This window comes from Calidris pugnax, unplaced genomic scaffold, assembly GCF_001431845.1.
Source record: "Calidris pugnax isolate Ruff unplaced genomic scaffold, ASM143184v1 scaffold102, whole genome shotgun sequence".
Lineage (NCBI taxonomy): Eukaryota > Metazoa > Chordata > Aves > Charadriiformes > Scolopacidae > Calidris > Calidris pugnax.
The window spans coordinates 662,537-684,367 of NW_015090846.1; the positions used below are offsets into that span (position 1 = coordinate 662,537).

A 21,831-nucleotide genomic window follows, 5' to 3' on the forward strand; every position below is an offset into this window, starting at 1 on the left:
GGCTTTGGCCGGGGGTGAGGCGGTGGCGGCCGGGGGGCTCCGCGCCGTCCCCCCGCCGAGGTGCGGCGGTGCCCGGCGGGGGAGGCCCTGCAGCCCCCGGGGCCTGGTGCTTTCTCAGGGGCGATGGCGGCCTCCTCGCCCCCAGAGCGGGACCCTGTGGGGCCGCCGGTGGTGCCGCCGGTGCCTCATCCTGCCCCAGACCAGCGGCGGGGGGGATATTGATGTAAACTTCTGTCACGCTTAGTCCTTAGGAGAGGACTTGTATTTTGGGGGTCTGCTGTGCTTAAGGAGCGACATAGCAGGGCAAGGGGGGGCAGTTCCCAAAGGTAATTTTTTTCCTAAAAGCTTAATCTCTAAATGTGCCATCGTGTTGTGACCTCCTGTAATAAATCTGTGTCAAAACCTGATCTCCTTGGTCCTGATCTCCTGTTCTGCATAAACCACCTGGATTTCCAATTCACGATGCGATGCAAACGTCTAGCTAAGAGTCAGAAATGCCTGGTTCCTGGTTCTTCCTTGTCAGCAGGGCGGCTCAGTAAATAATCTCTTTCTTCAGTATTTGAAGTATAAAATGTCGCTAATGACAGCTGCAGATAGCCCTTTATCTGGGTAGGTTACGCAAGATGAGCAAGCAGAGCCGGGGGTTGTTTCGCGGATGAACAGTGCTAAGATTTCCTTTGTTGGTACGAACAGTCACTCTGCAGACAGTGAATCTGCAGGTATCCGAGATTTCTTGACAGCTGGCTCGAGCTTTGGTACGAAACCAGACAGTTGTTTTAAGCAGGGAAACCCCGGTAAATGTGTTCTGTAGAAGGCAGAGACACTGGGATTGGCAGGAATTTAAGCAACTGAAAGTAGGTTGCAGCTACCGTGGAATTGTTCTGACATGTTTGGGTACTGTTCCTCCATGGTGGTGCTTGGGAAAGACAGGCTGCAGGACTTGTTTCAAGGTACCTTCTTCTCCCATCGTACACGTTGCGTTTTGACGAGCACAGATGAGGTTTCTGGCAGTGCTTTTATTCAATTCCTGGTTTCCTGAGCTGCACATGAGAGCTGTGTGCGCCATCTAAAGCTCTTAGGGCAGGGTCGTGGGCAGGCAGGGATTGAACGCTTCCTTCTGAACAGGCACAACTTGAACCTTTTCTAGTGCATTCAGTCAGGGCTGAGAGGTGAAAATGAGGTTTTCCCTGTTTTGTTCCAAAAGGGAAACCCGAGGTGGGAAAATGATCAGCATCCCAGTGGCGGGAAGTTTAAAGGTGTGGTTTTAGTGTGGAGTGGAGGGGTGGTCCCATGGAATGTGCTAAAACCATCCACATCCTCAAGACTGCACTCAACATAGCGTGCTCCAGAACGGTTCCCTGGTTAGCTGAAACTGGCGAAGATGAAGGGCTCTGGACTTAATTTTAAAACAATGTTTTGTTCATTAGGTTTTCTGGGAAACCTCTTCTGGGAAAGAGATAAGAAATCAAGGAAGGTGAACTAGCAAACCTGGCATTGATACTTTTAATTTATTTTTTTTTATTTTAAATTGGACCATCTAATGCATTTGGGAAAAGGGCTCAGTTTTGAGGAAGGAACTCCAAGCCTGAAAGCGTCCCAGTTTTAAGTGTTAGTCAAGGGTACTCCCCTCTTGTTACTTGTCTTGTAAATCAGCGTATGTTACGTGATACTATTTTACTTCTTGGTGAAGGTGCATGAGATTGCTCAGTTGTTTGTTCAGCATCTCTTCACGGGTTATTGGGATCCTTGTTAAAACCACGGTTATAACGAATATGCAAATAACTATTCCTTCCCCTTCCAGTTTTGCTTTGCTCCTCCAGTTCAGTTTATAGTTCCAAAGAGTGCTGGAAAAACAATGTTATAAAATTATCCTTGAGGTTTGTCTTCTGCCAAGGCAAGGTGCTAGGCAAGCTTTGCAGCTCCCGAGATAAGTGTTGCTGATATGGCTTGTTCATTTATCCTTTTTTTTTCCCCCTCTCTTCATTTCTCCCCACTGTCAGTGATTCAGACCAGGTAACACTGGGAATTCTTTAAAATCTCCTCACAGTGTGAAAACAACAAAGTGTAGCAACCGTGCTGCTGGAGTCCTTAACTTCAAGTTCATCAGATTTTTCCACTTCTTGTTTGTAATCATGTGGGCTTTTCATCTCTGCTGTATTTCCAGCCAAGAGTAATATTTTGGGTCCTGAGCTGTGTTGTTAATATCACTTGTCGTCTTCTTTCTTTAACAGCCACAAATGAGGTTACTTAAACAACGCTTATGAAACACAGACTCTTTTAATCTCCTGTTTTATAGCTGTATGGTACTGAGACGTGTTTCAACTCTTTTATATAGCCATGGGCCACCATGAGAGAGTTTATTGTGCTATAAGCATGCAGCTATGAAATCCCCCGTGCTCAGATATACGACCTGAGTGGAACAGTGTGTTCTTACATTTGGTACAGTCTTATGGGAGTTGTGTGGCTCATATTGTTAAAAATCTACCTATCAAATGGTAAATTCCTCAGAGCCTGAAGACTGGGTATCTGTGTTACAGATCATTTAAGTCTAATTCCCTCTTGCCCAGCTTCATTTACAACAGCAATCCTATTTTTAATGTTTGATAAGTAGTACAGTAACTAAATGTTAGATTCAGATCAGCGGAGTATGGGTAGCGTGAAGCCCTTAGACACCATTTGCTAACTACTTGTGTCTTGGGCTGCAGCACCCTTTGGCTTTTCATCTCTTTCATGCAAACAAGCTAATTAGATTTGTATCTTTTCATGCCATGTGTTTGTGTTTGGCAAGAGGGAGTCAGTCCAGATCCCCGTGTTTGTTTTCCCACCCTACCTGCTGGGTGAGCACAGAACGCCCAGTTTCGAGGGGGGGAACGTGTGGCTTTACCAGTCTGCTCGGGTCCATGGGGTGCAGAGTACTCATGGTACACAGGAGCAGTTATGTATGGAGAGCATGTAGGAGTTACTGGGAGTTTTTATCTATTGCTATAGGACTCTGCATCATTCAGAGCTGCTACACGATCCTATCCATGTGTTTCCTTCTCCTGCCCGTTGCTTTGCTCGATTACCTACGATACCACAGCACAGCCGCTCAACAATGGGTCAGAACTGTGCCAGCTTATGTGACTGGCTCCTGATTTAGGTCTGTGTTGGTCTCTTTGAACCTTGAAGATGGATATCATAATCTCTAATATACAAAACATGCTAATTTATCTTCTTAAAATCCGTGAGAGCAAATCTGACGTGTAACTGAAAGGAGCTCTCCTTTCTTGTTCTAGGAAGACACCCCGCCACGGGTGAGCGGTGGTGAAAATGGGGGATACAAGAGACATCTGTCCTCACCTGGATTCCATAGGAGAGGTGACCAGGGATGATCTGCTGCTCAAATCCAAGGTATGGGGTGTTCTGGTCATCAGTCCTTCCCCTTTTAGCTAGTGTGCATGGGTTTGCATGTTTGTTTTTCAAAGAAAATGCTGCCTGTCTCCATAGATGAGAGGCAGAAACTCTTCTTCCATTGCTGCTGTACACTGCACAGGTCCATAAAATAAGCCTTTGCCCGCCCCATCTGATCTATTTCTCACTTTCATTTTATCCTCTTTAAATGTGTCACTTAGCTAAAATGCTGCAAAGTGTATATTTTCTTGGAAGTGTGATATTAAGAAATGAAATACTGTGAGCTGCAGGTTGGCGAGGCCTGTCTTATAGAGAGTTTTCCCACTCTTGAAGAACCAGGTTATTTAAAAACCAAACATGCAAACAAACCTTCTTTTATCATGAATATGCAGGGAACTTGCCAGTCTTGTGGAGCTGTGGGACCAAATCTCTGGGCTTGTCTTCAGGTAACAATGGCTTGCTATTTGTGTGCATGATATGGTGGGACTTCTCTGTAATATAAACTAAAAAAGAATAAATAAAGTATTTTACTAAAAAAAAAAAAAGAGTGGGAAGCAAGGAGGGGGTTCACAGTGGAACTATCCACCATTGTGGAAAGCAAAGAGGGGGTTCACAGTGGAACTATCCACCATTTTTTGATGGATTTCAAGGAAAAGACTCCCTAGATTAAAGGCTAACACTGTCAGAATGTGCCAAGATGTAACAGTTCATTCCTCGTAGGTGATTGTCCCCTGGTAGTCCCAACAGGAATGAATAAAATGCTCAGCATTTACTGTTGGCTGGGTCCTGCCTCTGCTGGCAACTGGGAAGGGAGGCTGCAAGTGTGAGCCCTCAGAAAGCACTGCTCAGGGCCACGAGGCAGGGAGGAATGATGAGGGGCATGCGGGCGGGCATGGGCAGTTTATTTTTACACTGGAATGCCCAGATGTTTTGAGACTGCTCAAATGAGCTGCCCATTGGAGCAATTGCCTTGGAATAGAGCCTTTATGTGGGTTCCAGAAAACTTGGTTCCAGGTTTGCTTTCTTAAGTCAAACAACTCCAATTTTCCATCTTATCCTGGGCCCTGAACAAAAAGGCAGGTTAAAAAACTGGCAAGATCAATTCTGAAGTTGCAGCTGCTGGTGGGACTGGAATTGCAGGCTCTTTTGTGAAGGGTCTAATTTGTTGTGCCCGTTGTGCTTTTGCTCTTTTCTCTCACTAGATCGGGTGTCCTTATGTCGGTTGTGGGGAGTCCTTTGCTGACCACAGCACGCTTCATGCACAGGTGAGCTTTTCTCTGTTGTCCACATTAAGACAGACAGAGTTGTATTCTTCCCACTACCTAATCCTCCTCTGCCCAGTTCGGGTAGTCCTCAGTCAGCCTGAGCCAGCTGTCAAATTAGATTCATTATTTCACCTTTTTTGTATTTTTTTTTAGGCCAAAAAGCACAACCTGACGGTGAATCTGACCACTTTCCGCGTCTGGTGTTACGCTTGCCTCTGTTGTCCACATTAAGACAGAGTTGTATTCTTCCCACTACCTAATCCTCCTCTGCCCAGTTCGGGTAGTCCTCAGTCAGCCTGAGCCAGCTGTCAAATTAGATTCATTATTTCACCTTTTTTGTATTTTTTTTTAGGCCAAAAAGCACAACCTGACGGTGAATCTGACCACTTTCCGCGTCTGGTGTTACGCTTGTGAAAAGGAGGTGTTCTTGGACCAGCGGCTGGCAGCGCACACGCAGTCACCCCCAGTAAAGTTCTCTGAACCGGTGGGTCTGCGTCGCAACGCGGCAGGGTGGGGTGGGGATGCTCCCCAGGGATTTTCTTTACCTGTTGCAAAATTAGCCAAGAGGATTCTGTTATCGTCCAGGCTATTGTGATAGGAACTCTTCCACTGGAAACAGCTACCTGTAATCAGAGGGCCACTAGCCTTGCTTTACTCCCAGCAAGAAGACTTCCAGACCACTTGAATATCCATTTTGACTTTTTTTTTAACCTCATCTAGCCTCTTCCGTGGGGTGTCTGTTTGTAGGAGGACCCACAGCTGTCACATCTTCATTTTCAGTGCACGGCCCACGGAGGTTTTAGCTGTCAGACCAGAAACACGTGTACTTGTGACACTGCTGCATGTGCCTGGTGCCTCTCCTCCCATGTGTCCTGGAAGCAGTAATAGTAGTTTCCACTCTCTCCTTGCATTAGTGAAAAGGAGAGACAGTGCAACTGGTTCTTCTCTCTCCAGTGTTTTTTTTTTTTTTAAAGGGTGGCTCAATTTATAAGATAATTCCTCTCCCAACTAATCTTTTAAAGCAGGCCTCTCGCTGATGCTTATTTCTCTCTCTTTAATCTAGGATTCTCCACTGCCTGCTCACCCTTTGAAAGCTGTTCCGATTGCAGTGGCTGATGAAGGCGAATCTGAATCAGAGGATGATGATTTGAAACCAAGAGGTAAGTCTGCACCCAGCTGATGAAAGGGCTGGGAGGGTAACTCTGCAATCTGCAGGATCTGCTCGGGGAGGCTCCTAGGAGCAGAGTGCGGAGATTCCCTAGGAAGGGCTAAATTCCTTCTCCTTTGGGGTGGAATGTAGAAAGCAGCTCATCTGGACAGTGTTTCACACCTCTCTTGTTTGTGCTTTAGGCCTTACTGGAATGAAAAATCTTGGGAACTCCTGCTACATGAATGCGGCACTTCAGGCTCTCTCTAACTGGTAGGCACTGGGGTCTTTCAGTAGAGGCTTTACTGGACTTCACTAAGTATCAAAAGTGGCACCTCTAATCTGACACATTCCCAAGTCTTACAAAGAGAAATCAGCCAGGCTGGGTGCAGAGAAAATTACTGTTTGTTCAGGGGAACAGAAGTTTGCCAATAGGAAATGGAGTGAGAAGCCAACTTGTGGCTACGTACACAAGATTCATGTTTAGATGAGCGCTGGAAGTAAAACTTCATCCTTTCTATTGTGACAGAAATGTATGTATAGTTTGGGAAGGCATGTCACATCTCTTTATTCTCCCCAGTGATATCGTTCCAAACAACCCATAGCCTAAAATATTCCCCTGCCACCCTGCTGAGAACTAATTCCAGGGTTTCTTCTCTGTACTGGGAGCAGATTCAGACCAGCCTTTTCCATTTGTTTCAAGTTAGGAGACAAGTCTGTGCCTGGAATAACTTTTCTCCATCGATTTAAAACAGTATTTTAAGCATGCTTTTGAAAAGGCACGCAATTAAGTTTTGATCAATAAATAAAAGCAGAGGAGAGGTGTCTGTGTGCTGAATTCTTCTTTCTGTTTTTTTCTCATAGCCCACCTCTCACACAGTTTTTTCTGGAATGTGGTGGACTGGTCCGGACCGATAAGAAACCAGCGCTGTGCAAAAGTTACCAGAAGTTGGTGTCTGAGGTTTGGCATAAGAAGCGGTGAGTGGTCACTCCCTAAATCTCACCCTGACCGGTTTCATGCTCAGGTTAGTTCTGAAGTCTGGCATCATTGGCAAAGAGGAAAATTGATCTTCAGGGATAAGTGCGTTGTCTGAGGCAGGGAGTTCAAACCCTGCGTGGGTGGGTATGGGAGGATTCCATGGAGGAGATCCCATATCCTGCTGCCTGTGATAAAATGGCCATATTGATGTCAGCAAAAAGTATGTTCTTAATATTAAAACTTTAAAAAGGAAGAGGTTTTTTTTTGTATATATATTTTCCCTATTGGCAATGAAGGAAAAATGATGGAGTAAGGGAATACTCTTGGCCGTTTCTGAGTATTTTGCATGGACTGACCAGCACTTAATTGCACTGCTTTTGATTAGCAGAGAGATTGATGATTTGGGTGGAAAAAGCGATACAGAGATTTTTTTGCCAAAGAGAATGGAAAATGCAGATGACCTTTTGGGAAATGTTTGCTATTGGTTGAAATTCTAGACCAGTTCAAAGGAAAGTATAAAATAATGCAACTATGCTTAAATCTGAAGATATCTGCTTGGAAAAAAAAAAATCAAACTAGGAATTTAAATGGCATTGCATGTTTGTTTCATGTTAGTTGTTAACAAGGGATAAGCAAGATAAAGAGCAAAAGTGAACTGTGCCTTTCTGGAAGAGAAGGCAGTAGACTTTGAAGCAATATAATTTTAATATTGGCTTTGATTTACCTCATTTACTGGGTGGTCAGCCCACACAGATTTTGAGACAGACACAGGGCTGTGAAATCAAACCCAGTGACTAATTGCAAAACCCTGCTCTGGAAAGGATCACTTGAGACAGTTTGAAGTGTGGACGGAGCTTTAAGTTAAACGTGCTCTAGGGAAGAGTCTCTCTTGAAGGAGAGACTGAAATGACTTTGAGAGGTATTCTGTCTCTTAATTTGTCTGTCATTCAGCTAATAGAGAAATATACCCCCAGTCTTTGCAGGTGCATAATTATCTTTTGTCCTCTTTAACAAGTTACCACACCCTGTTCTATGGCATATTAGACAAACTGGCTCCAGGCCTGATAAGCAAACTAACTGCCTTTTTTCTTTCTTTCTTTTTTTTTTTTTTTCCATATCTAAACAGCCCGAGTTATGTTGTTCCAAGCAGTCTGTCCCATGGAATTAAACTCGTCAACCCCATGTTCCGAGGCTACGCACAGCAGGTGGGGCCTCCACAAAAACATGCCATTATGCCAAAAATGGTGGGATTTTATTTCCTGCAGCGCTGGTGCATGCATTCAGAAGGATGAGTGTGAGCTCAGGGGTCATGCCTGTTTCGTGTCTGACAGAGCTCTTGGGTGGGATTTAGGAGACCTTGGTTCTCCTCCAGGTTCTGCCTCTGGCTTGCTGGTACCAAATCAGTGCCTTTTCCTGTGTCAGCTTTCTCACCTCTGAAATTATGGTCACCTCCTTTATAAAGGAATTTGATGTCTATTGGTACATGCTATATGGGAGCTAAATATTACTTATTCAAATGAAAGCTGAGAAACCTGGATAAATCTGTACTAAAAAGTTAAAGATAGGAATGTTCTCTATTCTTTTTCTGGTGAATTACAGCAAATTAAATCTTATTTGGAGATAGTATCCTTTTTTTAATCTGTGAAGTTTTTATCAGCATAGCTCTTGTGTTTATTCTTCAGAATAGAATGTAAACATCAAACCATGGTTATAAAATTTACAAGAGAAGTGACAGTACATCTAAACTGTGATACTGACAGGAAATCAAAACAGAGGATAAAAATAATGATTAATGAAAGAACTTCTATATTTACCTTTGATGTGAAGTACGTTGGATTGGAGAACTCTGCTGTAAAGAGATAACGTTGAAGAGAAGACAGGGCAGGCTAAAAGCCAAACTCCCATAAAATAACAGAAAGATAATTAACTTTCTGGAGTTGTCAAAATACCAAGTTGCTTTCCAGAAGGTCCTTTGAAGCTGATGTATCAGTTCTTTTACCATGTATTATGAATGTAGGAGCTTGCACCTAGACTGTATTGTCTTTGCATTCTGGTTCCATTCCCTATTTATTAAAGATTTTAATCTGCCCTCTCTAAGAGAGGGATTGCCATGAGCAGAAGTCAGTGCTCATGACATTTGTTTTGTGGGCAAGAATCTGGTCTCCATGGCCTGCTGTCCTCATTAGGCTTCTCCTTGTCTCTCACCTCTTATCAGTGGCAAACCCCTGATAAATAAGCTCATGTTTTGCGTGCTGCGGCTGCTCTCTGGCTTTTCAGTGTCATTCAGCTGAAGATGTTTAGATAAAAATTTGGTCTTTTATCATTTAGGAGTTAAAAACATTTATGTAGCAGACAGGCCTCTTGGTACATTGCCACGGTGCTCTCTGTGCTGTAGGGTCCCTCTGTGTTGCCAAAGTGGCTGAACTTTGTGGGCAGTGTTTATAGAGGCTGTGAATGGAGCCACCTCCTCTTTTCTCCCTCTCATTTCCCCCGTGTCTGGATGGGTAATAACATGGAATCACTCCTGGTTTTCAGGACACTCAGGAGTTCCTGCGGTGCCTGATGGATCAGCTTCATGAGGAACTGAAGGAACCAGTTGTTGCAGAGACGAGGGATTTGGATACCAGTGACCAGGATGACAAGCGCGAGGGGGACCGGAGTCCTTCAGAGGATGAGTTCCTTTCTTGTGACTCCAGCAGTGACAGGGGTGAAGATGGCCAGAGCCGCCCCACAGGCAGCATGGGCAGCAGCTCCCTGGCAGAGACAGAGCTGCTGATCCAGGATGAAGCAGGGAGAGGGATTTCTGAGAAAGAGAGGATGAAGGACAGGAAGTTCTCCTGTGGCCATCGGCGCAGCAACTCGGAGCAGGTGGATGAGGATGCAGATGTTGATACCACTATGATGCCAGTTGATGGCAGAGCCTCACCTGAGATGCTACCAACTCCCCGTCCTGCCAGCCCATGTAGGACACCAGGTATAAACCCCTTCCAGCCCTGGTAGCTGTGAGAAGACATGGTGTCATCCTACACAGTGCTGTAGTGCAGTGGCAAACAACAAATAATATGACTTTCCTTCTGTGGGTTGCAAAAGATTTTTGCATCCAAGATTTTCTTCAGCATCCCTGGCAGTAGTTCTGCCTTTGTGGACAATTCCTTTGGGAAGCAAACATAGTACATAAGCCAGAGAGGTGCTTGGCCAGGCTAAAGTACTAAAGAGCTGAGTACAGACCACATCCTGAAGGCAGTGACAGCTGCCTCTGCCAAGCTGTAAATGCTGTATTTATGCCTTTTCCTAATTTAAGAAAAAAAGAAGGTTTTCTATGTGTACATTGCTTTATTTGATAGGCTGGCCTGGGGTGATAGATGTGGAAGATTATATTTGTTAATGCTGGACTGTGGGCTTTGTGGAGAGAAAAAGGAGATGCACAGTTTGTGCATTTCTGTGTCTCAGGGAAGAGAAAAGAGCAGCAGTTCAGATGTAGGTGTGGAGTCACCTCAGGCTGAACACATCCCTTCTTTCAACACTTCTTTATGTAAGAGTCCTACTCTGCCAACTGGCACTGAAGACAGCGATGCTGTTTATGTGCATTAGGGATACAGGAGCAAGCTGTAAAAACCTAATTAGTCATAAGTGTGAAAAAATGGTGGGGTGTTGCTTTTTTTTTTTATATGTGATTATTAGCTGTTGGGTATAGCTCTGTGTGCACTCCTCTCCACACACTGAGGGAGCTGTATCTGCCAATCTGTGCAAGAAGGACTGTTAATAGACACTGAATTGTGCATAGCAGGGAGGATTCTGTGCTGGAACCAGGGCTGGGCTGACACTGGTTGCAGTAGGGTTACCTTCCATAACTGGGATTTTCACCAGTGCCCTTTTTCCTCCCTGTTTTCCCAAACAGAACCCGACAACGATGCCTACGTGCGCTGCTCCTCACGCCCCTGCAGTCCTGTCCATCATGAAATGCACTCCAAGCTCTCCAGCAGCCCTCCTCGCTCCAGTCCTGCCAGGCTTGGACCTTCCTACGTACTCAAGAAAGGTAGCACAAAGAGCATGTGCTGGGAGGCAAACTGGGGAGAAGGGGTTCATTTACAGAAGAGAGAAGGAATCCGTCATGGTTCTTGATTAACAGTTGTAAGAGGTGCTCATTCCCCTGGACATCAGTGCTATCTAAAGTAGTACTAGGCACTAGTAAACCTGCAGGTAAAACCAAGCTCTGGGCACAACAGATGTTCTAGTTTGCTCTTGTATTGGAGCCTGAAACGATTTCCGTGTCTGCGTCTGCATGTTGTGTTTGTTATTAATGAAATGGCTGTGAAGTCCCAGGCACAAGCTCTGTCCCTTTAGGGGAGTGTGGAGATGTGTAAACATTTGGCTGCCAGACTTGAATTTGATAGCATGTGGGCCAGAGGACTGTAAAAGATGATGTTACTGAGAGAGAGCTTCCTGCCTCTCAGACATCATGGGCTCACAATAATAGCATTAAGGCTGCAGATGTCAGTCCAGTGCTGGGAGCAGTGTTAGGCTTCAGAGGGGAGCCTGGCTCCTGTTGTTATCATCCCAAGCAAATTGCAAATCGAAATCCCTCAGCATTGCATAGTCTGAAAGCACAATGGTGTGTGCTTACACCGCTGTCCCTACAGCTGCTCCATGATGGCATTCTTTCCTCCGCTGTGTCCCGGCCCCTTGGCTGAGCTCAGCGCAGCCACAGATGTTCTGGCTGGATAAAAGCACTCTGTCTCCATGCACGTGTGCGTGGGGAAGAGGGTTTGTTATTAAACAAAACTGTGTGTTTGGCCAGTCCCTGCTCTGGCGAGTCACCTCCAGCGCAAGACACCTGGGGAACATGTGGTAAACGCCACTGTGCCTGGTCCCTTGGCTGAGCTCAGCGCAGCCACAGATGTTCTGGCTGGATAAAAGCACTCTGTCTCCATGCACGTGTGCGTGGGGAAGAGGGTTTGTTATTAAACAAAACTGTGTGTTTGGCCAGTCCCTGCTCTGGCGAGTCACCTCCAGCGCAAGACACCTGGGGAACATGTGGTAAACGTCATAGTGGGGGAAAAAAAAAGGGGACAAAGTAGGCAGGTGAGGAGGGAGAGGAAGTAGAGTGTAAAGCTTAGAGCAAAGTGTTGCAAGACCTCAGAAAAGCAAGGACTCTCTGTGGCAGGGCCAGGCTTCAGAACATGTAGTAAGAGGATGGAAAGAGGATTTCCAGTAAGGCAATTTCTGCCCGCTGAGAGCTGGCACGTCTGTGTTGGCTCACTTGGCTGCCTCCCCTTTCTTGTACCGCCCGGCGCAGCGCTGGTGTGTGTCCCTTTACAGCGGGCTCTGCTGTCTCACTGACACACAAGTGGCATGAGGGAGAGGAAGTAGAGTGTAAAGCTTAGAGCAAAGTGTTGCAAGACCTCAGAAAAGCAAGGACTCTCTGTGGCAGGGCCAGGCTTCAGAACATGTAGTAAGAGGATGGAAAGAGGATTTCCAGTAAGGCAATTTCTGCCCGCTGAGAGCTGGCACGTCTGTGTTGGCTCACTTGGCTGCCTCCCCTTTCTTGTACCGCCCGGCGCAGCGCTGGTGTGTGTCCCTTTACAGCGGGCTCTGCTGTCTCACTGACACACAAGTGGCATCTGAACGTGCAGGACAGCACTGGTCCTGTCTTCTTCTACTGAGACAGGAGCCTGGGAAGGAGTTGCTACACGATGGGTCTCCCTTGTCTGTCTTTCAGCCCAGATGCAGGCTTCTGGGAAAAAGAAGAAAGAACTTCGTTACCGCAGTGTGATTTCTGACATCTTCGATGGCTCCATTCTCAGCCTGGTGCAGTGCCTCACCTGTGACAGGGTGAGTCTCCTGCTGGCTGGTAGATCTCTGCTTGGGAAGTGGTGCTTCTGTTTCCAAACACCCTGGGATGCAGTAGGGCCTGCTAAAATGGGAGGTGGATGGGAGAAACCTGCCATGCCAAGTTGTATTTCTCTGTAGGGGTCTGTTTGCTTATCACTGTTACTGAGTTGGCCTAAATGTATCCCATTCACATTAGAAAACTGATTCCAATGCTACAAAACCCATGACAAAAGTCATCCTGCTGACAGCAGTAAAGTGTAATCAGCCAGAGTGAGTTGTTCTTACCACCAGCTCCGGTTTCCAGCCTAGACAAAATTCAGGCAGTGATAAAAGGTGATGAAGGTCAGGTCCCAGCTCCATTACATGCTCAGGAAACCCAGACCTCTTCCTCTTGGATATTTCCAGATTTCTACAACGGTGGAGACATTCCAGGACCTGTCACTCCCAATCCCAGGGAAGGAGGACTTGGCCAAGCTGCATTCAGCCATCTACCAAAACGTGCCAGCGAAGACGGGGACGTGTGGGGACAACTACGCCTCACAGGGCTGGATTGCTTTCATCATGGAGTACATCCGGAGGTGGGTTCCCTGTGCAGGACCTCTTTTTTTCTGGGGTTTGCCCAGCCGTGCAGGAAGGCAGCTGTCCCTGACCAGTGGTGTTCTCAGCAGAATGTCAATTGGAACCATTCCTTGGACAACAGCGTGTGGTACCTCACAGATCTTTGAGCCATTTCATGTAAATCAGCTGCTGCTGTTCCTCCAGGTCTGTCATAGACCTTGAGATCTCTTGTGCAGCTGAGAATATCTCACTCAGTTCTGCCTATAGCTCAGTCTTGCCTTCAAGAGCAAATTAATTCCTGGTGTAGTTTTCCCAAATCATTTCCAGTTTGAGCAATCTCAGTGGGAACATCAGCTGAGAGAAATGGTGCTTTCCCTGCTCCTCTGGGATGTGTGATGAGCTCAGGCCCTACAGCCAGAAGGAAACCCATCACCCCTTTGGGGTTTTGTATACCAAAGCATCCAGCTATTTTATGTCTAACTCTCTCTCTTAATCCCCTCTCTGCTGCAGATTTGTGGTGTCCTGTATCCCCAGCTGGTTTTGGGGTCCTGTTGTGACGCTGGAGGATTGTCTTGCTGCCTTTTTTGCAGCAGATGAGTTGAAGGGTGAGTTTTCTTATAGTAGGGTCTGACAGCACCAAACAAGGGAAAATGCCTGGAGGGGTACTTCATGTGAATTTTGGGGGCAGATTAAATCTTCTGGAAAGCCACAGGATTTCACTTAGAGAGAAGTGTTTGGTTTGATCTCTTCTCACCCTGGCTTCCCCAAGAGGTTGCTTAACTTGGTTTCTCTGGATGGAAAAGTAGCCACAGCATTGTGTGCTCTGAGTAACTGCATAATGGCTTTCTCCTCTTTGTCTACAGGGGACAACATGTACAGCTGTGAACGGTGTAAAAAGTAAGTTTGTGTTATGTGTATCGTGTTGTATTTCTGGAATTTCATTCCCCTGTGCTGCTGTCAAATGTTCTGCTCTGCCCTTTGCCTGGACGTTTCTTCTGCTGAGTGACATGTGAGATCTGCCTTGCCTCATACCAGACCTCTGGTCTTGAGGGGTCACTGATCACAGACAGGAAAAGTGCTGGCTTTGGGGGGAAAGAAAGGAAAAAGGATCCAAGAGGGATGTGGCTTGGCAGTAATGGAGCTATTGTATTAGAAAGAGGAGGCACTGCAAACTGCTCATGCCTCATTTGGGAATGATGCTGCAAGGAGCCTGAATTTGTTGCTGCTAGAATTCAGGATTTGTCTTGGATTTCAAAGCGAGCAAGACCCTGCCTTGCCTCTTGGTGTCCCTTTGCTTTAGAGGTTGCTCACAGCTGGCTTCTCTTCCTCCCTCAGACTGCGGAATGGAGTAAAATACTGCAAAGTCCTCCGGCTGCCAGAGGTGAGTAAAAGCACTGTGTTTCCTGTTTTTAATTTTAGCAGCTACTGAGGAGTTCAGGAGGCTACAGGTAGAACAGAAATAGCAATTTGTTTTGGTGGCAAAGTCCTGCATCTAGATCAGAAGAGACTCCCCCATCCTAAGCTAAGGAGCCAGCAGGTTTCATGACTAACAGGCAAAGAACTCTTGCAAAGATCAGACACAGATGTGCTGTTTTATCAGAGCACCCACAGCAAAACTGCCCTTCGGTGTTCTCTGGCTTTGGTCTTTTAGATTCTTTGCATCCACTTGAAACGGTTCCGCCACGAGGTGATGTATTCCTTCAAGATCAACAGTCACGTCTCCTTCCCCTTGGAAGGGCTGGATCTGCGACCTTTCCTGGCCAAGGATTGTGTCTCCCAGATCACCACCTATGACCTCCTGTCAGTCATCTGTCACCACGGCACCGCAGGCAGTAAGTCCTTCTTCTGGGAGTATGGGCAGAGGAGAACAGGGGTGAGATGGGTACGAGCAAAGCAGAATTGTGTCCCAGGCCAACACCTCTCTGGGGTGAAATGCCCCCCTGATCCCAGCCCTCACCCTTTGGAAAGGGAACCCAGCAGCTTCTGACAAATCCCCTGCAGCTGCCTCAGCTTCACCACTGGGTTGGCTCAAAGCCTTTTCCAATGTTCAGTCTCACCAAGAGGCCCTTTCCAAGGAAGACAAACCAGGGTGACAGTGCCAGGCTCCCTGCACAGCTTGCCTGAAAAGGAATTATGCCCTTTTTTACTTTATTTTTTTGGCTCTCTCTCTGTTCTCTGCCAGCAGCTAATCCTGTTGCTGCTGCCACCATTATCCCAGGCCTGACTTCTCTCTCCACTCCGAGTTCCAGCCGTGTTGTGTTTTTTGGTTGCAGGTGGGCACTACATAGCCTACTGCCAGAACGTCATCAATGGCCAGTGGTACGAGTTCGATGACCAGTACGTCACCGAAGTCCACGAGACCGTGGTGCAGAACGCCGAAGCCTACGTCTTGTTCTACAGGTGAGCTGTGCCCTGGATGCAGCCGTCCCTTGCTGGTGGCAGAACTGCCAGAAATGCACTTCTCAAACTTCAGTTTTCAAGAATTGCTTAATTTTCTTTTCCTTAAGGAAAAGCAGCGAGGAAGCTGTGCGAGACATTTTTCTTTTCCTTTCCCCGCTTAAGGAAAAGCAGCGAGGAAGCTGTGCGAGAGCGTCAGAAGGTGGTGTCTCTGGCCAGCATGAAGGAGCACAGCTTACTCCAGTTCTACATCTCTCGAGAGTGGCTCAATAAATTCAACACCTTCGCTGAGCCCGGGCCCATCACCAACCACACCTTCCTGTGCTCTCACGGAGGTAAGGCAGCACTGCTGGACCTGGCAACACCCCTCGCAGCTGGACCTTTATTATCCTGGGTCATTAAAAAATGTAAAGAAAAAGCTCCAGCTGCCATCCTGATACGGCGTGGGCTGTAGCAGGACCTGTGTCTTTGGCAGAAGGTCTATCCCTCAGGGAGAGAGGAGACAATTACCCCATTATCCCACTGATTGGAGGCCCAGAGGGATGTGTAGTGCTGGGAAACAACAGTTTTTCAGTTCTCCTGTTGTTTTTAGAAACAAGCAGATAAGATGGCCTTTATCTGCGTTACCCTATCTGCAAAGTTGGTCTTCAGTGTTTGTTTGGAGAACGGAGGATGCGCTACGGAGGAGAGCTGATACCACGATACCACGAGGAGAGCTGATACCACTCCTATCATTCTGCTTCTCCATCTGCCGTGCTGGGCAGCCCTCGTGTTTATAAACCTCCAACTGGAAATAAAACACTTGATTAGAAATTGAGGCCATGAATTGAGAAACCTCCCCCGTTGATGAACTCTTGACTGTCTTCCCTTAGCAGAGGAAGCAGATTCTGGAATCGGGGAGTTTTCAGCAAGGAAGATCTGCCTTTTTTTTACTTGTGTCTTTACCCAGCAATAATAAATTCCCTGGTTAATTCTCCCTCTTGCCTTTTCCTCCACAGGGATCCCTCCTAATAAATACCACTACATCGATGACCTGGTTGTGATTCTGCCCCAGAATGTGTGGGAATATCTCTACAACAGGTGAGTGTGGCCACTTTGTTCTTCCTCCCCATGAGTTCTGGGTTTTGTTTCACCTTTCATGTAGCAACCAAGACAAGGCCTTCCCAGGGCCCCTTTAAGGTGGGCAGTGCTTGGTGCGGACTGGTATTTGATAGAGCCTCCAAATCTAAATCAAAATGAACTATATCAATTGTTCCAGAGCAATATGGTGACCCTCACTGTGTTACTGCAGCACCCTCCATCCAGCTGCAGATGCACTTCCTTCACCAGTGCCTGGAGTAGATAAAAACCCATCTCTCTGTAGGATTCAGGGCTGGGAAGTGTTGCCATTCCCTTCTCCATTCAGCCCTTCTCTGTTCCCCTCCCTCTCTTCCTGGGCTCAGGTTTGGGGGTGGCCCTGCTGTGAACCATCTGTACGTGTGCTCCATTTGCCAAGTGGAGATTGAAGCTCTGGCCAAGCGCAGGAGAATTGAGATCGACACCTTCATCAAGGTTCGTGTGGGAAGCACCTGGAAGCAACAACCAAAGGGCAGAGGTGGGAAGCAGAGACACAGACAGTTAGTGGAAAACTCCTGCCCCTGGTTTCCAGACCTATTTTCCTGATCTACAGCAGGGCCAGGAGACTGATCTTGGGGTTCCCCAGAGCAGACCCCTTTTCCTGATCTACAGTAGGGCCAGGAGACTGATCTTGGGGTTCCCCAGAGCTTGCAGGATGGGGAGGGGCAGATGGAAGAGGATAATGCTGTTCCTGGCTGCAGACATGGAGTTTGAAACCATCCTTGGTTTCAGTCTCTTTCCTGCCCTAGTGAGCAGGAACAGGTTGTGAGGAAGGTGGTAGAATTACAAGGGGTTCACCTGAAGAAGGGCAAAGCTGCCTTACAGGTAGAAGAAGGGGTTCCCCCAGATCTCAGGAGTGACTAAATCCTTCCTGTGTGTCTCTTTTCTCTCCACTCCCAGCTGAACAAGGCTTTCCAGGCAGAGGAGTCTCCAAGTGTCATCTACTGTATCAGCATGCAGTGGTTCCGGGAGTGGGAAGCCTTTGTCAAGGGGAAGGATAACGGTGAGTCCATCAGGGGTGGGAGGTGGAATGGAAACAAGTCTCTTTGGGTTCCTCAGTGAGCTTCGTGCCCGAGTGGTGCGACCTGAGGCTGAATGGGGACACCAGCCACTGCACCCACTGGTCCCCAGGGCAGGGCAGAAATAACATTGGGAAATAAGCTGATCTGGAAAGCAGGATGGGTTTTGACATCTTTGTTCTCCTCTTACAGAGCCTCCTGGACCCATCGACAACAGCAAGATTGCCCTCACGAAAGCAGGAGGCCACGTGCAAGTCAAGCAGGGTGAGGCTTGTGCTTGCTGTCCTGTAGCTCCTTCCCTGCCACACACGGGAGAGGGCTCAGGCAGGCGCTGGCGTGGTGGGCTGTTGTGCTTGGTTCCTCTTGGGGAAAGCAAGAAGTGGGAGGGGCAGTGACAGGATGAGGGGCAATGGCTTCAAGCTGGAGGGGAACAGATTTAGACTGGAGATGAGGAGAGGGTTCTTAACTGTGAGGGTGGTGGAGCACTGGAACAGGTTGCCCAGGGAGGTGGTTGAGGCCCCATCCCTGGAGATATTCAAGGTGAGGCTCGATGAGGCCCTGGGCAACCTGGTCTAGTTGGGGGTGTCCCTGCTGACTGCGGGGGGGTCGGACTAGATGACCTTTGGAGGTCCCTTCCAGCCTGGGCAATTCTATGATTCTATAAGTGACCCCACAGCAGTTGGTGGCAGAGCCCTGGTGGCTTCCAGCAGCAGGTGGCACTACGGAGGGCTGGTGGGGACTGAGTGCAGGGCAGAGCTGGCAGCAGGGTGGGGGCTTCGGTGGGTCTGGACTGTGCAGCTGGAGGAACCACTCCTGCCTCGCTTGTCCTGGGGGTGAGCAGGGCCAGGTGGTTGGAGGGGACACCCTGGGGGTGTGAGGAACCAGCCTGTCCCTGGGGTGGCCGTACAAAGCCCTCCTCACCTCTCACTTCTCCTGCCATCCCTTCCAGGAGCTGACTACGGGCAGATTTCCGAGGAGACGTGGGTTTATTTAAGCACCCTGTATGGAGGGGGCCCAGAGATTGCCATCAGACAGAACGTGGCCCAGGTCCAAGAACTGGAGAACCTCCACGGGGAGCAGAAGATCGAAGCGGAGACGCGGGCTGTGTGACCTGTGCGGGACGGGGCGGGGAAGGTACGGCACAGAGCACGGCCAGGCTGGATGGGGCTTTTGAGCAACCTGGTCTGGTGGGAGGTGTCCCTGCCCTTGGCAGGGGGTGGAACTGGATGATCTTTAAGGTCCCTTCCAGCCCAAACCATTCTACGATTCTTTACGTCCGCGTGGGGATGGAAGGCTGGGGAGTCCTGAGGAGCCAACCCTCTTCTGCTGTCTGGTACGTGAGGGTGTGTGCAGCTCCCACCACCGCTCCTGGGGAAGGCAGGGCTCCTCCTCCGCCTCCTCCTCCGCCCTTTGATGTGGCTCTGAAGGCAGGGGTGGTGCTGGGCAAGGCTGGGAGAAGAGCAGCTTCCCTGGAACTCATCCCTGGGGAAGGCAGCAGCAGGAGGCAGCAGCCACACGTTACCGGGATGTTTCCAGCCCCTCTCCCTGCTGTTTGTCTGCCAGGACCCAGCGCTCCCAGCTTGTCCCCAGTGAACTGAGCCTCTGCTCCTCTGCAGGTTTTGCTTTTGGCACTTTTAAATTCAAATGTATAAAAGATAATGAACCGTTATTTATGTTTCCAGCGGGCAGTGTTGCAACTAGAGAAACCTGGTCTTTGAAGCTGACTAAGCCCCGAGGCCTCCCGGTGGTTCTGTGCTGGTGGTGGCAGCTCTCCCAACTTCCTTCTTGTGCTCTTTATCTAATTGTTGCAAATGCAGTTGCAATCAACGAAGCAATTTTGAAAGAGGCCATTTCTTTCTTCCCCAGCCCCTAAAGCCACCCCTTCCTGGTCCTCCAGATTATTATTTTTTTTTTTTTCTCCTCCTTGTATCTGATCTCATGTGTTCAGCACATTTTCAGAGAAAGCTGGAAGGTGAGTCCTTCCTCGTGGCAGCTTTGGAGGTTGCAGCCTCTGGGCATTCAGCTCACAGGGGTGGGACATGAGGATCTCATGTGTTCAGCACGTTCTCAGAGAAAGCTGGAAGGTGAGTCCTTCCTCGTGGCAGCTTTGGAGGTTGCAGCCTCTGGATGTTCAGCTCACAGGGGTGGGACATGAGCAGCTTCAGCTTAGAGCTGGGAACAGGCAGAAGCAGGAGAGCTCCAATGCAAGAATAAGGAGTCCTGGTCCATAACCCCATTCTCAGACTAAATTTAGACCTGTCAGGAGAAGCCAAGGGGACAGGAAGGACAAGGAGGACCCTGTTAGTTTGCCCGGAGCCTGTTCAGGTGGGTGACCCTTGGCCGGTGCCGGGGAAGGGCCCTGGCTGGGCAGAGCCTGGGCTGTTGAAGCAGCTTTTGAGGAATGAGCTGGTTTCTGCAAACAAGCCCCCACCTCCGTGCTGAGGTCACTCCAGCGTCTCAACACATCGTTAGTGTAATCAGTGGCTCATTTAATGAACAGAAATAATGTGCTCCCCAATCTACTGCTGGTGACGCAGCCACGGAGCATCCGAGCGCAGGCAGGGAGAGAGGCATGAGGACAAAAAAAGGCTAAACACCGCTTTTCTCAGCTATTCTTTAAAGTTCTTTGTTCATCTCATAAGCCAGAAAGGCAGCAGCGGAACCTTTGCAATCAGTGGAAGCAGAGCAAGGCAGAGGTGGCTTCTCACGGGCTGAGGAACCAAATGGTCTCTTCATGGTGCTGGAACCTGAATGATTCCACAGCATCTGCTCTGGCCTTGGTGGTACCAGACTCAGCCCGGGGCTGGGAGCAACTGAGCTCCTCCTGGGAGGGAGGGAACTGGGAAAGGCTGTTCTTTGACTTAGAAAGCAGGAAAGGCTGTCGGACGGGAGAATTTGGAAAGAAAAATGTGGCCTTCAGATTTTATTTTTGGTTTTTAGACCAAACGTTTGCTGCAAAGCGCATCTTCTTCCTTTAAAAATAACTGTCTGTACCTGGCTCAGCATGTTGGTTTTACTCTCCTGTTCATGGGATGTTGTACGTAACCAGCCCGGCCCGAGGGGAGGACGCGGGACGAGCCACCGTTGGGATTTCTCCTTGTTTGAAGCTGCCCCCCCCAGCCCTGCAGAGCCCGTGGGGCCGCGTGTCTGTGTGTGTCCGTGCCGTCCGGAGGATGCTGTACAGATTGTAATTAACACTCCTGTGCTTCAGTGTGAAATACCTTGTGCTGAAAACGTGTTCCAATAAATACCTGTGCATTCGAGGAGCTGCTGACTGGTGCCTGCCTGGGGCGGCCAGGGGGTCTCACGGCTTCCAGGGAGCTTATGGTGTTATTGAAAAAAAAATAATTGTAAAACAATTTAAAATATAAAAAAGTCCAAACTTCCTGCTGCCAAGAGGCCTTGCAGTAACAGATCCTTCCGAGCAGCAGGGAGTGGTGGTGCCCCAGGTCACACTGTGGGCGTTCAGGGGAGGGTGCTGGCTCCTTCAGTCTCTGCTCACAAAGACCTCATCTTTCCTTTACCCCATTTCAGCCCAGTTTCCCTCAAAAAGCCCGCGCCGTCCGGCAGCACGTGCTGCTCCTGACCATCCCAGCTCTGGAAGTGACTCGCAAGGAAGTAGCTGAAGTTTCCTAGAGCTGCTCTGGGTTTCTAGAAGAGTTTTCTGTCGCCTGTTGGTGGCCAAAAGGGCCTCACTGAGATGATCCACTTCCCTGGGAACACCCCCTCGAGAGCAGCTTTGCCCCGGGAGCTCTGTGCTCTCACCAGCCCCTGACCGCTGGCAATTAACGGAGCTGCTAAACGAGGCAGGGGCTGGAGGACGGACGGGTCCCTGCCAGAACAACAGACACGGCCCGGCTGAAGCCTGAAACACCCGCAGGGACCCAGATTGGGTTAAAAAGAACATGGAGCTGGTTCTTTAGCAACCTCAAGTCAAGCGCCAGAACTTGCATCTCGCAAACAAACGCCGTCACCGCAGCAACGGGAGAACAGCCCCAAACCCTCCACAGCAACAACCCCCAAACCCTCGGGGACAGACCGGACGCCCTCCCCCGGGGAGGGGATTAGGCAGCGTCTAGACAAACCTCTCAGCGCGGCTCTGGCAAAGCCATAATTGCGCTTTTTCTT

The 21,831-nt window shown here is 48.6% G+C and overlaps 1 protein-coding gene across 1 annotated transcript; it reads left to right on the forward strand.

Annotated features, from left to right (window-relative positions):
• The first annotated feature begins 3,263 nt into the window (after nt 1–3,263).
• Nucleotides 3,264–19,741, forward strand: USP20 (ubiquitin specific peptidase 20). Its single transcript, XM_014943024.1, has 23 exons — nt 3,264–3,390; nt 3,783–3,836; nt 4,593–4,655; nt 5,008–5,139; nt 5,719–5,815; nt 6,006–6,075; nt 6,667–6,780; nt 7,908–7,986; nt 9,317–9,755; nt 10,680–10,817; nt 12,501–12,613; nt 13,019–13,191; nt 13,682–13,776; nt 14,035–14,068; nt 14,507–14,552; nt 14,823–15,003; nt 15,445–15,571; nt 15,734–15,903; nt 16,567–16,648; nt 17,011–17,119; nt 17,585–17,687; nt 17,896–17,967; nt 18,653–19,741. The coding sequence occupies exons 1-23, from the start codon at nt 3,310–3,312 to the stop codon at nt 18,811–18,813; spliced, it is 2,733 nt and encodes a 910-aa protein (XP_014798510.1). The 5' UTR covers nt 3,264–3,309; the 3' UTR covers nt 18,814–19,741.
• Nucleotides 19,742–21,831: the final 2,090 nt, after the last annotated feature.